Source organism: Oryzias latipes, chromosome 10 (assembly GCF_053564925.1).
Source record: "Oryzias latipes strain Hd-rR chromosome 10, Olatipes_Hd-rR_3.1".
Lineage (NCBI taxonomy): Eukaryota > Metazoa > Chordata > Actinopteri > Beloniformes > Adrianichthyidae > Oryzias > Oryzias latipes.
This window is the reverse complement of record NC_136246.1, coordinates 23,150,364-23,166,339: the sequence shown is the minus strand read 5'-3', so window position 1 is coordinate 23,166,339 and position 15,976 is coordinate 23,150,364. Positions and strand designations below refer to the sequence as shown.

General features: G+C 40.0%; 2 protein-coding genes across 5 annotated transcripts; one reads left to right on the top strand and one right to left on the bottom strand.

Annotated features, from left to right (window-relative positions):
- The first annotated feature begins 8 nt into the window (after positions 1 to 8).
- Positions 9 to 7,241, top strand: rufy1 (RUN and FYVE domain containing 1). Its single transcript, XM_004073384.5, has 17 exons — positions 9 to 381; positions 585 to 764; positions 852 to 969; positions 1,500 to 1,601; positions 1,686 to 1,809; positions 1,883 to 1,944; positions 2,020 to 2,155; positions 2,291 to 2,392; positions 2,474 to 2,590; positions 2,976 to 3,143; positions 3,215 to 3,312; positions 3,382 to 3,501; positions 3,880 to 4,009; positions 5,750 to 5,844; positions 5,939 to 5,987; positions 6,084 to 6,161; positions 6,243 to 7,241. Exons 1-17 carry the CDS (start codon positions 51 to 53, stop codon positions 6,384 to 6,386), a joined length of 2,154 nt encoding a protein of 717 aa, XP_004073432.2. The 5' UTR covers positions 9 to 50; the 3' UTR covers positions 6,387 to 7,241.
- Positions 7,222 to 15,228, bottom strand: hnrnph1 (heterogeneous nuclear ribonucleoprotein H1). 4 transcript variants are annotated; one of them, XM_023959297.2, is made up of 11 exons: positions 15,101 to 15,228; positions 14,159 to 14,255; positions 13,343 to 13,498; positions 13,115 to 13,258; positions 10,471 to 10,609; positions 9,615 to 9,811; positions 9,336 to 9,448; positions 9,099 to 9,234; positions 8,939 to 9,022; positions 8,692 to 8,784; positions 7,222 to 7,993 (listed from the first exon to the last, which is right to left on the bottom strand). In XM_023959297.2, the coding sequence occupies exons 2-11, from the start codon at positions 14,238 to 14,240 to the stop codon at positions 7,896 to 7,898; spliced, it is 1,242 nt and encodes a 413-aa protein (XP_023815065.1). In that variant the 5' UTR covers positions 14,241 to 14,255; positions 15,101 to 15,228; the 3' UTR covers positions 7,222 to 7,895. The 4 variants fall into 4 exon arrangements, with proteins under 4 accessions (XP_023815065.1, XP_078810462.1, XP_078810463.1 ...); XM_078954336.1 differs by having other exon boundaries at positions 9,336 to 9,450; positions 9,620 to 9,811; XM_078954337.1 differs by having other exon boundaries at positions 9,336 to 9,450; positions 9,623 to 9,811.
- Between the last annotated feature and the right edge of the window lie 748 nt (positions 15,229 to 15,976).

Genomic DNA, 15,976 nt, shown 5'->3' with positions numbered 1-15,976 from the left:
CTTGGCCCGTCACGTGGTATCTTTCCGATAAGGGAGGAGGTGGGACAAACATGGCCGACCTGGCAGGGAACGTAAACACAGCCTGTGATGATGGTGTGGAAAATCAAGGAGAAGAACCCACCGTTTTAGATTCGGAGGCGTTCGAGGAGCTCAGCGACCGCGCAGAGCAGGACGCAGCCGGGAAGTCGCCCTCCGTGGCGGCAGAGAACAGCTGGTCGGCTCCTATCTTCTCTTTGGCGCGGAAGGCCAGTGAAACGATTAGCCATGGAATGAGCTACGCTGCTGCTCCCAGAAAGCTCTCACATGGATCATCTGCGAGCTCCTCCAACGAGAAGGAGTCCGAAAATGACACCAGCGGCTCTTCCAAGAAGATACTACCCGGTAGGCTGCAGCTGTATGAGCCAATTAAAACACTTTCCAAGAAGTTCACCTTGAAGTAGTTACTTCCTCTTGGAGACAAAGATTTCAGAGTTGGGTGCTAATCTGTTCTCTGAGGCAGTTAGTCCAGTTTGCTGTGGTTTGTTGCTTGTTTTATTTCCTCTTTTAATTTTAATTTCTGTCACGTTATTGCATTTTTTCTCCAGTTCTGCCACCTAAAGACCCCATGGGAATAGAAAGATCCAACCTGCTGAGCATGATGAAGCTGAGCATCAAAGTCCTCATCCAGTCCTCCCTGAGCCTGGGTAGGACTCTGGACTCGGAGTACCCTCCTCTGCAGCAGTTTTTTGTCGTCCTCGAGCAATGCCTTAAGCATGGTCTGAAAAGTACGCGGATCCCACTGTCATCTTTGTAATAATTTTGAAACGATTTCAACTAAAGAATATCACTTGATGGTCTTTTTTTTATTGCAGCCAAGAAATCCTTTATTGGTCAGAACAAGTCCATTTGGGGGCCTCTGGAGTTGGTTGAGAAGTTGTGTCCAGAGTCTGCCAACATTGCAACCAGTGCCAGAGATCTACCTGGCATTCGGTGCGTTGCTACTCACTATTTTAAACCATGAAGCCCCGCTCCAATCATCTTTTGATCTATTGTAAAAGCGTTCTCAGTGGTCCTGTAATCACGTTTATGCCCTTTTTAGCCAAAATCAAACAACCTGTGTCATTTTCTAGGACATAGATTCTCCAGAGTAGCTGTAGTTCATCTGAAATTCAACTCCGAGTTGTGAACCAGGCTTTTGGCTTGGAGTAAGCCTGCCTCATTTCCCATCATCCCTTTATTAACCCACTCTCCTGCTAGCTCACAACCCCAACCTAACATTACGGGTGAAATAAAAATGGCGAGCAATATTGGAGCTATCCAGCCATACAGTTTTAAGATGAATACCAGCTCAGATGAGGAAAACAAAAACATAAATGGATCTAGTTGTCTTCAAACTTTTTCAAATGCTATTTTGGTGTCACAACCATTTAAATAAAGACATACTCAGAAAGGCAATTGTCTATCACTACCAGGGGTGTTCCACTAATGTGACATTGTGTTCATTTCTCATTGTTTTCCAGAACGGGTTTAGGGAGAGGGCGGGCCTGGTTGCATTTGGCGCTCATGCAGAAAAAAATAGCAGACTACATTAAAGCTCTGTTGGACCACAAAGACCTCCTGAGGTGAAGTAAATGCATTGAATTTGACTCCTGTGTAAACATTTTGTTGATTATTTTTTTCTTTCTTCCTCATTTTGTAAATGTCAGTGAGTTTTATGACTCTGGAGCGATGATGTTAGAAGAAGAAGGCTCCGTATTGGGTGGTTTGCTTGTGGGCCTCAACGTCATTGATGCAAACCTCTGCATTAAAGGGGAGGACCTTGATTCTCAGGTGAGTGGTAAAACGTCCTTCTCCGTATTTATTATTTCCAAGCAATATGTTGATCTGTATCTCCTACATCAAGGTGGGAGTCATTGACTTTTCTCTTTACCTAAAAGATCCTGCAAGTTCTGAAACGCCAAAAGAGTAAGTGGATGCTTGTAAATGTTATCGGTACTTTATCAGTTTTCACTCCTGAGTTGTTTTCTTCTTTCCTTGCAGCGATGCTAACATGACAGCGATATTAGATCAGAAGCACTACATTGAGGAGTTGAACCGTCACCTAAGTGGAACCGTCACCGACCTTCAGGCTAAGTTGGACTCAATAGAGAAAACCAACAGCAAGCTTGTAGAGGAGGTCAGGTGCACTTGTATGTGCCGTTTGTTTCATTTCAAACAAGTCAAAAGAAGTGATTTTATTTTTATTTTTTTAAATTCTGACATTTATCTAAATGTAAACAGTTTTTTTTCTTTTCTGTGCTCTTGTCTTTAGCTCACAGCAGCAACAGACAGAATCAACTCTCTGCAGGATGAACAGGAACAGCTGAAGAAGGAAAATGAGTCAATTCTGCAGTGCAGCCAGAAGAAGGAAGAGGTCTGACTCAAACTACCAGCAGTTGGACTTTTGTCACATGAAGGAGGGAAAAGGCACTTAATAAAACGCGCGTGTTTCCAGGCAGCACTTCAGGACAGTCAGGTGGAGCTGGAGACCTACAAACAGACTCGACAAGGCCTGGATGAGATGTACAACGTTGTGTGGCAACAGTACAAAGAGGAGAAGCGAATTCGACAGGTGTGACCATTTTGGGTGGGCTTAAATGCTGTAACAATATATCTATTATATTTTATAGATATTATGTTTTTTCCAGGGTTTTTATTTTTATATACCAGTACTTTAGTTTTCCTTACATTTTAATCATTATTAACATAATTTTAAACTTCTAAATATGTCTTTAGCAGTGCTTACTTCCAACTTTTCTGTTTTATACTTGTTGTTGCAAAGTCATGCTCCTAGTGTTCCTGTCTTGTGTTTCTTTATCTGAACATTTATACGGGAAAATCCAAAGGAAGTTTTAATGTGGCTTCATGTTCAATTTGAGTTTTTTTTTTGAGTACCGGTATACGTTTTTGTGTTATGTCCCAAAGAAGGCAAAAGACTCAAACTAGTCTTCTGTTAGGAGCTGCAGCGTGAGCTGGAGCTCCAGGTGGGCTTGAAGCAGGAGATGGAGGTGGCCATGAAGCTGCTGGAGAAGGACTCCCACGAGAAACAGGACACGCTGGCGGCCTTACGGCTCCAGCTGGAGCAAGTCAAAACGCTCAATCTGCAGATGTTCCACAGAGCTCAGGTAGACGCAGAGGCGTGAACCGTCTCTGAACATGGCAGCACAGAATCTTACAAATTTGTGCGGCTCTTAAGGAATCGGAGAGACAAGCGGAGAAAAAGCAGGAGGAAGCGGTGAAGCTGGAGCAGAGGATGAAAGACATGGAGAAAGCCATGGAGGAAATGGAGCAGAGGTATTCAAACGTGTGTCTTTTGTGCATTAGGTCTTTCCATTAAAATCGGTGCTCCTTCTGATCTTTCAGACTGCAGAACTCTGAGTGTGAACGCAAGCAGAGTGACCAGTCGGATGAAGACATGAAAGTAGAACTGGAAGGAAAAGTAGATGCTTTGCAGACACAGCTGACAGACCTGGATACACTCAGGTGATTCACACAGTAAAAACAACTAAAACCATGTTTCATCTTTCTTACTTCAAACCATAGCTGCAGTAATGTGGAGACAAAATGAACCTCTTTAGACTGTTTCTTGTCATGGGATATGTTTTAAGAAACGATTTGAAACAAAGTTTTGTTGCAATTAGTTTGAAAATGTTTTAGCACGAACATTAAATACAGTTTTCTTGCATCGTTGCAGTGAAAAAACATGACATTTGTTTAAACGTCACCTAAATAAATGCAGCTGATTGTTTTGTTGTGTGGCTGTTAGCTGTGGTTCCTTTCACTGAGTTTTCAACCCATTTCAGTGGCTGCATGATTGAATGAAGTGAAATGTTGGAGTGACTGTGTTCCTCTGTGACGCAGGCTGGGTTTGGAAAATGAGCTGCGCACTGAGAGGGAGCAGAGGCAAAGCTTGCAGAAAGCCTTGCAGCGAGAGCAGGACAACAGCTCGGAGCTCCGCACGCAGCTGCAGCAGCTGCAGGGCCTGCATGTGGTCAGTAAACTAGGAGAAAACAACGTTTTCACCAAACTGTATTCGCCCTTAGCCAAGTGTCCACTTCTTATGGCATGAAAGAAGTGGAAAAAAAATGGGTTTTTTGAGCGTATGCAAATATCCGGATGGTTCCTTGTTAACATGCATTACTAGGGGTCCCATTCACGTTAAATAGTTGAAAAAATGACCAAAACTACGAGCATAAAGTAGCTACAGGTTCCACTGTATACTGCTTTTTATTGCATGTTATTTCACTTTACCCTTTTCGTTTTTTTGAAGACTATTTGCCTTTTGTGGTAGGAGCGTAACAACCAGAATTATTTCTATATACCGTATTTTCCGGACTATAAGTCGCACCAGCCCAAAAATGCATTTTAAAGTAGAAAAAAACACAGATAAGTCGCACTGGACTATAAGTCGCATTTTGACAGGAAATTTATTTGACAAAATCTGTGACCAAGAACTAATAACTTTCACAACCTTATATGACACAATCATAGCAGACTGTTTATCTAATAATTTCACAGTAATTTTTTCTCAAACTTATTTATTTATTCTTCATGAAGCATCATTGGCCAACTAATTCTCTGTTTTCATCCTGTATTTGTAGAAACAGTTGTCATTTTATTGCATTTCTGAATCTATGAAATCATTGGAAAATAGAATATTATGTTGTTAGCCTTCAAGATCTTACTGTAAAAAAAGTTTGCTGATTCTCTGAGTCACTTAACATACTTTTAACACTTAACATACCTCATACATCAAATTGACCCAGGAACATCATCTCTGTTCCTCACAAATGAACATAACAGGAGGGTTAACAATATATTTATTTCAATTTATTCCTAATATAAGTCGCTGCGGAGTATAAGTCGCACCCCTTGCCAAACTATGAAAAAAAGGGCGACTTATAGTCCGGAAAATACGGTAATTAAAAGATATCAGTGGATAAATAAATCTACTAATGCAAAAAACAAAACCTTTCAAAACAACTGTAACTTTAAATTAGTAAAAAGCAAAAAAGACCCATTCCAATGAAAATCATATTTGGGTGTTGTTGACATGTCATTGTAGCATTTTTGTCCTAATGGACATATATTAAAAAAAAAAAGATTACCGGTAATTATTTCTTTATTCAAATGGTTGTGAACCAGAAGCAGACACTAAGCTGCCGTTGGGAAAAGCTCGTAGGTGTGACAAAGAAGCTACAATTGACAGACCACAAACTCCCTGCTCCACTCCATTCTGAGGCATCCACCTGCAGATGCATAGATTCATAAATGTCTTTGTTTTCATTATCTGAGCTGGCATGTGGCTTAAAGCTGGACAGCTGGATAGCTCTGATATTGCTCACTATTTTTGTTGCACCGGTGATTTTAGGTCAGGGTTGTGAGGGGCTGTAAGCTAGCGGGAAAGAGTGTAAACAAAGGGATGATGGGAAATGAATGCTGGCTCACTCCCCCACATCGTAGAAGTGAATTTCTGATGAACTCCTGACGCTCTGCAGAAGCTATGTTCTTTAAAACGAATTTTATTTTTAAATTTAGGCTAAAAACAGCGTAATCATAATTAAAAAATCGATTAAAAGATAATTGGAGTGGGACTTGATAGTGTAAAATAGTAAGACTTCTTAGTCCTTTCTGCTGCTTTTAATACATACATTTTTATGTACATTACTGTTTTAATGGTTTAACAGCTGTTGTCAGGAAAAAGAAAGAACTAATGCATTATTTGTTGCAGGAGCTTCAGGAGTTGAAGCAAGAGAAGCAGCAGCTGCAGGAGAGGTGTGAGCAGCAGGAACAGGCCCTGCAGGAGATGGGACTGCATCTGAGTCAGTCAGTATCAGTCGTTTTTACTTCAAGAATCAAATATTTCATTTTTAAGTGCATAAATCCTCTCTTATTTTGCTTTTTTTGTGTGTGCTTAAAGGTCCAAACTTAAAATGGAAGACTTTAAAGAGGTCAACAAAGCCCTAAAGGTAAACTGAAGGAGTCACTTGTGTTACTAATGCATCCAATTTTTGTGGACGAATAGGAAAAAAAAAAAGAGTAAATGCCTGTGCTGACACCTCCAGGGCCACGCATGGCTGAAAGACGATGAAGCCACTCAATGCAAACAGTGTCAGAAGGAGTTCTCCATCGCCAGAAGAAAGGTCCGGGCTCTTTGTTGTTTTGAACTTCTTCAAAAATCTATTTAGATGTGAAAATAATACTAATAATGATTGTTTTTGCAGCACCACTGCAGAAACTGTGGAGACATCTACTGCAACAGCTGTTCCAGCAATGAGCTGGCCTTGCCCTCCTACCCTCGGCCTGTGCGGGTGTGCGACGTGTGCCACGCCCTCCTTCTGCAGAGAAGCTCTTCAACGGCTTCCTGACGACACACCACACCACAGACTTAGATGTAACGCTAAATAACAACCAATCACAAAGAACTAGAGAGCTTACGGTAAAGGAGAACTGTCAAACCTGATTTGCCGTTTCATTTTCTGAAATTCCCTTCATGTTTTGAAATCGATAAGCTCCACGTCTTTTCAACAACACTGACACCCTCACTATTCAGTGAAGTCCAAACACACAATCATGCTCCGGTTTTGTGTTGGTACACTACGGCAGTGCAGGAACGGCGCACAGCACCATCTGAACTCCAGTTTTGGGTTTATTTTTAAAGTGCAGACACAGAAACATGTTCACGTCACATTTTGTAAACGAAAGCAGCTCCAGTTCTATGGCTAAGAGGCTCGGGTTCAGGATCTGATGTCTTATTGTGGACTTGTTTAGCAAAACCAGAAGACCTGATCGCAAAACCAAATCTTTAAGACTGTTCGGATTCTGCTGATTAACTTTCATATCTACAAACCCTCATTTGGTGGGTTTCCAGTGACTAGTGTAGCTTTAGTTGATTATGAAGCCATTGGATATTCAAATATCCAGTTTATTTTGCTTACGACTTTCTAAACCTTTCTACAATGCAGATTACAAAAACTTTAAGGCTCGTCTTTCTGCATAAAAATGTATTAACTTGAGACTTAATATTTTATTAAACAGTTCTGATCAGGATGTAAGTTTGTGTAAATGACCGTGGAATGTCGACAGAAACTAACGTTGAATGTCTTTAGTTTTTGTGGCTCGTGATGACTACGATAAATCGGTTTCTATAGTTGGAGAATTTTGATTTAACATTTTTACCAATTTATTAAATAAACTTACAACTTGTTCTTTTTTCAATGACATATTCCGGAGTACTTTTATTCACTTTGTGCACAGAAAATACAAATAGAAATTTGAAGCAGTAAAAACCTCCATTGTAGCAAATTGGAAATTGGTTGCCCTGGATACAGCCTTCATTCACCAAAAAGAAAACAAACTGTAGAAAAGAAAGCACGCTCAGACCACACCAAAATTCACTTTGGGGTAACATTTTAACTGGAAATAAAAGACTAGAGGCAGACACAAAGTAAAATATCAAAAGGACAGTAGACATTTGCAGTTTCCCTGCTCATGCATAAAGACTTTGCATGGTGTGTTTCAGACCACCAACTCATCAAGTGTACTCTGTGAATTCCAGACTGGTGTTTGGGGATCAGCAAAGCAAAACAGCATAACTTTGGGTCGTAGAAATGAAAGCAAAGTTCTGTAAGGTGTTAAATCTGAGGAGCGGGTCGGTTAACACTTCAGACATTTCTGGTGGAAACGGGACGGTCCAGCTTCTCTTTGAAGGTCATTTTCTTATAAAAACAAAAAAACTACGCCCTCAACATTTTCAAAACCTCAACTGACTACAGAGTTTACAAGGCGAAGCTCGGAGTTTCAGTTCTTTTAGCAAAATGCTGACTTAAAGAAAAAAAAATCTAACAAGTGGAGAAAAAAACAAAAAAAAAAAATATCTACATTCCCCATCCCCCACCAAGTCCATTCATTGAGCCTCTGCTTCCTCCGCCTCCACCGCCACCATAGTAACTGCTTCCCATCCCGCCCTGGTTACCTAACAAGAAAGAGAAAATACACACTATTGGACCAAAGAGTTTATATGAGAGCGAGGTACCACCAAGCAAGAACACTTCTGCTTTGAATATTATGTTTGACCATAGACTGTATATGAGAACTGGACTGAGGAACCCCTCCCCCTTAGCATTCCAAACAGGAAGTGAATGCATTAGACTTCGATTGAAAAATAAACTGCTATTACTCAAGCATTATATCTTACATTTTCTTGCTAATCCTTTTTTTTTCCACGGTATTTTTTTCTGTAGTGCAAGTTGTTCAAGTTATAAACTGGCCAATCAGATGAAAGTAGGTGGTGCCTACTGGCCTCAACGTTGGACAGATTTCACACCAATCATTGCTTCCTGATGACGTAATATGTGGCAATGTCCGTATCGTGAAAAATAAGACATCTGAATTGACGTCATTTGGTTGGAGCCAGGAGTCGGCCATTTTTTACAGGTGACGTCACCATCACCAAGTCCAGTTCTATTATACAGTCAACGTGTTCAACAAATGTAGTGCTTAAAGTCACATATCAGATGTAGATTAGCTTGAATTGTTATTTTAGAAACTTCCTTTTGAGAATAAACCATTGGCTTAAAGACAAAATATATACTTCATGGTTTTAGCATTATTACATCACCCTTGAAATGTTTTAGGGTTAAGATCAGCACAAGAAAAAGAGATGACACTCACTGTAGTCATTGTAGCCGCCCATGTTTCCTTGGCTGCTGTACCCACCAGAGTACCCCGAACTTAGCTGACCCCCGCTGTAAGAGGACTGGTTTCCTGTGGACAAAAATAAAACACATCAGGTTTAAGGAGAAATTATTATAATCATGTATTCCCTTTAAGAAAAGGCTTAACTATCAATGTATTCTATCTTTGGTTAAGCATTTCCTTACAATCAAGAGGTCAAAATATCTTGGTTTCCATCACTTACCCATGCCACCCATCATCTGGCTGCCATAAGCTCCATTACTGCCACCTGCTGTTGAGTTTAGGAACAACTCCACATAACGGTGCTCTGCAAAGACAACCGTGCTTTAACTAAAAGGGTAATGAGTGATACGGTGCATTTGAAGCTACACAAACTAACTCACGCATGTTGGCTTTGTCTTTGGACATGGCTGCTACAGCATCTTCATGTGTTGCAAATTCTACATCCGCTTCCCCGGTTACTCTGCCGTCTGGACCAATCTCAATGTGGACGCGCACAGGATTCAACGGAGAGAAGAACTAAAGCACGGAAGTCAAAGTTTCCAAGTTGTTTTTTTTAAACAGAATCCAAAACAAACTTGTAACTGTAGTGGTTTGTTAGTGATGAGTTTCCATCTCACATTGTAGATGTCGGTCTCTGTGGCTCTGTATGGCAGGCCTCTCATGTGGACACAGTGACCTGTTGTGCTCTGGAAAGACGAGCCACTGTCGCCATAGCGTCCGTCTGACACACCTGCATATACAGTGAGATTAGCACAGTCTTCCAAGGACCTCACACCCTAATCCCATTAGTTCTATAATGCAGTGTTTGCATGAAAGGCCATCGGCTGAGAGATTTCAAACAGCTGCGCAGCTTTAGAGCACCAAGCCCAACATTAGCCTGCTCCGAGTCCACCCACCTCCTCCTCCTCCTCCTCCTCCTCCATAACCGCCACGGCGCATTCGGTCATAGGATGCCCCTCTGCCCATCATGTTGTAGCCGCGACCACCAGAGGGCCGGTCGTAGGGGCTGGGTCTCTGCATACCCATGGGCTTTCTCTGGGGTTCGTAGTGAGTCCGCACCTCAGCACGACAACTCTTGAAGATTTCAATGTACCTGAGTGCATAAAAGTATCACAATTAGGCCATGTGGAATGGATAGGAGCTGCATTTGCTTAAATCTGGTCTATGCAGTTGCTGTCATGTTGTAGTCCAATTATAGACATATCTAACATTACTAGATGCTTGGTGTTTAAGAAATGACAAGAACTCTATACAGTAAGCCTTGGTAACTTAGCTTTTCTTATGGTTACCTGAGGCAAATTAGAAATGGGATGCATATTACAGTTACAGCTTCCTTTGACCGTGACACAGCAGCCAGTGTCCTGGTTTAAGAAGGCTAAAGAGAGCGCTACCCACACTGCAACCCACTCTAAGCATTACCTGAGGCAGTGGGCTCCAGATCCTTGTGTACAGTGGCCCTGGGATTTTTACCACAAGGGAGATTCCTTACCGTGTATCAACCTGGACTCACATTTAGTGCTGAGACACCATTTGCTTTTTTTTTTAAATTATGTCAGCCAAATTAGGAATAGTCTGTTTTCGAATGGTGACAGAGCACTAACCTCCCCACTGAAAAGTGTGAATGTCGGGCAGGGTTTCTTTTAATGCAGTGTTTATGTTTAAAGGTGTGTTGTTTAAAAATGTGTGGCAGTTGTTGAAGGTGCACACCATAAGAAAAGCAACTTATCCAGCCAACCAACCAACCATCCCCACCTGTGCCCTATTCTTTCCTTGTGTTTCTTTAGAGCCTTTTCAGCTATATCCTGTGAAGCAAACTGCACGAAGGCCTCCCCCGTACTCCTCCCCTGGATGTCCACCGGCAATGTTATCCCATTTGGCACGATTTCCAACCCTTCAACCCAAGGACAGATAACCCCAGCAGGGGACATATTAAATCACATGCCCAATCACAGAACGTTCTCTAAAGAGAGAGAAAACTTATGGAAATTCTTACACATCACACATATACCAGTTCAGTTTTTACCTGGCTCTTTCAAGGAGTTACACTTACTGTGTTGTGGGGTTAAAGCAGAAATGACAGGATAGAAAGAGAGTATGAAAGGGGGCATTTTGTGGGGGCACCAAGCTAATAGTGGGGTGTTGATGGAGAAAAAGGTTTCGGTGGGTGACATGAGGAACATTACCTTTTGCCAATCAGATACAAATCTGAGGTCTGACACAAACTGTGAACATCAATTATATAAACATTATTAAGAGACAAAGGGCTGAGGAAGTGTGAGGAGGAAAGAATGCTGGGGTAACTGGGAAGAGGTTCTATTTTGTATTTGTGAAAGCAGCTCAGCCCGGCACCCCCAAGGGCAGCAATCCCCCACTTTGGTGTTAAAGTGCTTAGATTGGGAGGCGTGTAAACAAGTCATTTGTAATACCTGTAAAGGGTAAAAGAAGAAGCCCGGGGGGCATGACAGAGGCTAGAACCCAAAAAGCGCCCATCTGCCCAGCTGAGCAGTACAAGTACAGTTAGCCTAAAGCATTCGTAAAAATCACTTCATCTAAACACACAAACTGTGCAAACACTGTTGATTTACTCAGAAAAATCAAAGAACACAGAACAATGAAAAATATGTGACTTAAAAACAAAAAAGTCAACTTAAAGTGATCCTCCCATTTTACCAGATCCTAAAAGGAGATTATTACCCAAGACATAGTACACAGGTGTTCACCAAAACCCAATATTGACCCAATATGAGTCTCAAAATATACATTTTTTATTTATAGTTTATGGTTACCTTGGAAAACTTGAGCAAACAACTCTTAGATGTTTCAGACTGAGACCCAGCAAAATGATTTCTTTTTAAGAAACACGTCTACAAATGAAATTAAGCTTTAAGTTACACACACAAAGAATTGTTGATTCTTCTCTGTTATCAAGGCATTATAAAGTAAAAAGTGCTTTTTCTGCCACAATGGTTGGTCTCCCTAGCAGATAATTCATCATTTAGCAGACAAATGACACAAAATACACAAAAAAGGCTAAAAGTAAAACAGTTGGGACTTTTCAGAGGTGCTCTGATCCAAATCCTATTTAAAAATCTGTGGAAAGCCTTAAACATTCTTGTGGAGAGGGTCCCCTTCAGTCTTGCAACAACTGGAGTGGTTTGCTTGCAAAGAGTAGATTAAAATACCTGCTGACAGTTCCAGGACCCACAGATCCAGATTTCATATAATTGCAGTAATTACCCGTAAAAGGTTATGATCAGAATTATTAAGTTGAAGGTACCAGAATTTTTGTCCAGGACTCTTTTATTATTTTAAGAATTCTAAAGAAAAACAGCACAAAAGCAATTTTGTAAGTTACATTTTCTATTAAATACTTTCAGCAGTCCTTGTAGGATTTTCCTTACATTAACACAGAGGTACCAAAGATTATATGCACATGTCTGAAATTAGGAGCAGATTCATCTCCGCAACTAAATATCAACTTCCTTATGACCATTACTAATGTGCAAGTAATAAAAAATGACTTGTTTTCTTTTACTTACTTTCTGATTTATTTCCAAATAAAGTTAGTTACATTTCAAAGCCATTTATTGTTTAAAAAAAAAAGTATTAAACCCATTATGAAAGTTATAGAAATAATTTAACTTTTAAATACACTAACTTTACAGCAAAGCATTTACATTTTTAAACTTTGCCTGGTTGCAAACTATTGTTTAGAACATTGACTGTAAAATTCGACTTTGTTCAAGTAAATGTTATATTAAAGGTTTTTGTTGGTGCTAATACTATAGGATTCCAACTTTAGTTACCCAACGTTCATGTAACTTTATGTCCAACTCTCTGTAGGAATAGTTTGGTACTTCCAAATGAAACATCGGAGAAAAAAGGGATAAAAAAGTTAAAAAGAAAAGAAACTGGGCTTTTGTGAAATGACATTTGATTAGGATTTGTGTCAATGTAGAGATAGATTTCTCAAACCCAGCCTGTCACATTGCAATCGATGCATCTCTGATCCTATACATTTCAGCTGGGACAAGATTGCTTAAATGTAAACCCACATCTTAAGATAAAGTTTGACAACGGGATGACTTTGAGTTCAAGATGAAGATGATGTGTGAGGATGGATTAGGGTGTCTACCTGCTGCCCTCCATCAGGAATGATTCAAGAGAACAGCAGCTTTTCATTTCCAGCATCACTTTCAAACCAAGCTCCATATTATTTTGCGATCGTCCGTGCTTACATAAATAAGACTGTAACATCTAGTCCCCAATGTACATTGAACGAGTGAGTGTTGGTCAGAGAGTAGGAACAGGAAAAGAAATGGAAAGAAAAATCTGCAAATCACATGTTTTAAGGGGAATTTTATTAAAAAAAAACTATTTACAGGAAAGTTCTTACCTGAGAAAAACTGGACAATTTCCTCCTTGCTGCAGCCAAAGGGAAGGCCTCGGAGCCTCACCAGTCCATCTCCAGCTGTCTCGGGGCAATTTGGGCCAGTGTGCTTCATGACCCAATCCATCTCCACATTGTTGGACTTAAACACTAAATGAAAGAAAGACAAGCTGTTAAAACAACTCCAATATGTATGAACACGGTTTTGACGTCTCTATTAGCTGATCCACGGACCCTCAACATATCTGTGACCCATGGTTTCTCTGTCCTTCTTCACAGCCACCTTAAGGTCTTCTTCAGTCTCCATCTCCACAAATGCCTCTCCGCTGGGACGCCCTTCTCTTGTGTAGGTGAAGTGGATCCCACTTCCATTGTTGAGAATTTTGCAGCCTGTAAAATGATGTTACATCCAAAACACTTAGATTTTTTAGTTAAAATTACTTCCTTGTGACATCAGGCAATGGCTTAAGCTTCATACTAATGAGATAGAAATGATGGCATGGTTATAAATCCACATACAAATATATCTAAAGACCGTCCTAATAATTTGTGTAATAGCTCATTGACATGTCAGGGAGGTCATAGAAAACCGGACTTAAATAAATCTTCCTTGAAACGTTCTCCACTTAGCCAAGTGGCTTCATCAATCTGACATTTCAAGCAAGAAGATTCTTTTTAAGCCCAGTTGCTATGACTCAACTTTATAACAAAATATTGTAGAGAAAATTAAGAAAATTTGCACTAACTGACATAACAATGGATTTAAAGACTTTCACAATAAATGAGAAAGACACCAAATCAGGTATTTATTTGGAAGTTTACAATTGTGTACAGGTTTCAAAGTATCAAAAATGTTCCTGACAACTTTTCTCTATAAACAGTTAATCATAATTGAGTTTTTCAAAAGAGACTAATATTTTTATTATTATTGTGAAATTGAAGGTGCTGCTAACTGTTAATACTTTTACGAAGCATCTTATTCTGCACCCCTGACAAAAAAAAACTGCCTGAGAAAGGTATCAGTTGCACACTTCTGGTGGACTCACTTACCTGAGAAAAACCTCTGTACTTCATCCACTGAACAGGACCAAGGAAGACCCCTTATGCGCACAACATATCCTTCATCAGCCATAACTGCTCAGAAACACTAGGAGATGAGTGAAGACACAGAATTCATTCCTTCTGCAACTACTAACTCTTTTGCGACACACTTCTTCTCAAAATCTAGTTCAATTTGTCAATTTCATAAGTAAAAGAACATTCACTTTGAGCAACATGCTGCCTCTGAACCTTCCTTCTTAACCTCGTTACTAATATTGACCACAAATCTACCTTCAAGATTTTGCCATGTAACGCGCTTCCTTGAAACCACGGAAAAGGGTGACGGAAATCATTTTTCTGAACCTAATGTAAGTTGGTAGACCAGCGCCATCTTGAGCTAGTTTTTAGCAGCATGAACCGGCATTCGTCAAAATCGTAAATTTCATTATGGCTCTATCCTAAAACGAAAGTAGTTTTAGTGAGGACGCGGAAACGCAATAACTGATTTACATAGAATTCTTTAGAAACAACAAACTTTCCATTTAGAAAAGCGCGCTCGCGGGTCCAGCCGTTCCCTCAAATCCGAAAGCTAACAAACCAGCGTTTTCGAAATTAAAACACCAAAAAGCTAGCAATTTGGAGGTTAAATTGTCATCAATAACGCTCGTTCTTAAAGAACAGTTAAAGTTTACTTTGTGTGCCAAAGCGCCCGCTGACTAAATAACGTCAACTACCGCACCCGGGTACAAGAACAAAAGCGGCCCTGTCGGCCTGCGCCATGTTCTTAGCTTCTTGACGGTTAGCTTTCAACTAGCATTTCAATTAATATTACGGCATTGAAGTAGAATCGTGGATACAGTACATCTTTTTTATTATGCAGTTGATTTAAAAATGTGCCGACGTACTAATATCTACATAATATAAAGATAAGCATTAGATGCTTATAGGTACCTTATGAGGAGAAGATGCAACACGCCGTAGTTTGTAGGATCTATGTGCTGCGGGTGAAACCTAGCGCTGCGTTGCCAAGTTTGACCCAAACATCCCCCTTTCAGAGACCGCGAGAAAGCGAGGCTTTTAGACTCTTTTATTGAACTGCAGCAACAATAAATACGTTTATATATTTTTAATAGAAAACATTTTACTCATTATTATCAGATAATAGGTTAGATTCATATAATTCCTTCTATATTTTGATATCTGCACAAATAGCCAGTGTGGGGGTTTACACATACCTGGCAATCCAGACTGACCAACCTAACTGAGACGGTGGCTTACGTTCAGGTTCACGCCCAGAGAAGAAAATGTTGCTTCATGAGACCCCCTGTGTTGGCTGGGCTGGGCGAAGCTCTTGGTGTAAAGATAGGTTTGTTGTTTTGCAAATTACGCTACAACTCCACCTGTACATCATAAATGACAATTGAGAACAAAAATAAATAAATAAAAACGGAAGATCAACAAACAATACAAAATCAATATAAAAATATGTTTTTCCCCATCACGCAACAACATGTTTTGTGTCTTTTTTTTTTACTAGGTGCCTCTCTTGACGTCGCAATAAATGTTTTTTTATTGGTGTGATACCAAACACGCGTGAAGCAGCAGTTTCATCCTGCAGAGAAAGTAAAGAGGAGAAAGTATAGTATAATCCTATTTCATGTTGGACAAATAGGGCATGTAATAGTAGTAGCAGGTGCTTAAAAGAATAAATAGAATAGAAATAATTAAAAAAAAACATCACTGTTTTTAAATAATCTTATTTATGTTTACAGTTAATTGTTTGGGATTTTTATTTATGTGCATGTGTATTGCACACTTAAAACCATA

What these genes read in the sequence shown, in the direction of transcription:
- rufy1 (XM_004073384.5), top strand. Translation starts at nt 51, where the DNA reads ATGGCCGACCTGGCAGGGAACGTAAACACAGCCTGTGATGATGGTGTG. An exon ending in AGTTCTGAAACGCCAAAAGA is followed by an intron (nt 1,945 to 2,019) that starts GTAAGTGGATGC and finishes CTTTCCTTGCAG; the next exon opens with CGATGCTAACATGACAGCGA. An exon ending in ACAGCAAGCTTGTAGAGGAG is followed by an intron (nt 2,156 to 2,290) that starts GTCAGGTGCACT and finishes TCTTGTCTTTAG; the next exon opens with CTCACAGCAGCAACAGACAG.
- hnrnph1 (XM_023959297.2), bottom strand. Translation starts at nt 14,240, where the DNA reads ATGGCTGATGAAGGATATGTTGTGCGCATAAGGGGTCTTCCTTGGTCC. An exon ending in GGGTCACAGATATGTTGAGG is followed by an intron (nt 13,259 to 13,342) that starts GTCCGTGGATCA and finishes TCTTTCATTTAG; the next exon opens with TGTTTAAGTCCAACAATGTG. An exon ending in CAAAGACAAAGCCAACATGC is followed by an intron (nt 9,023 to 9,098) that starts GTGAGTTAGTTT and finishes TTGTCTTTGCAG; the next exon opens with AGCACCGTTATGTGGAGTTG.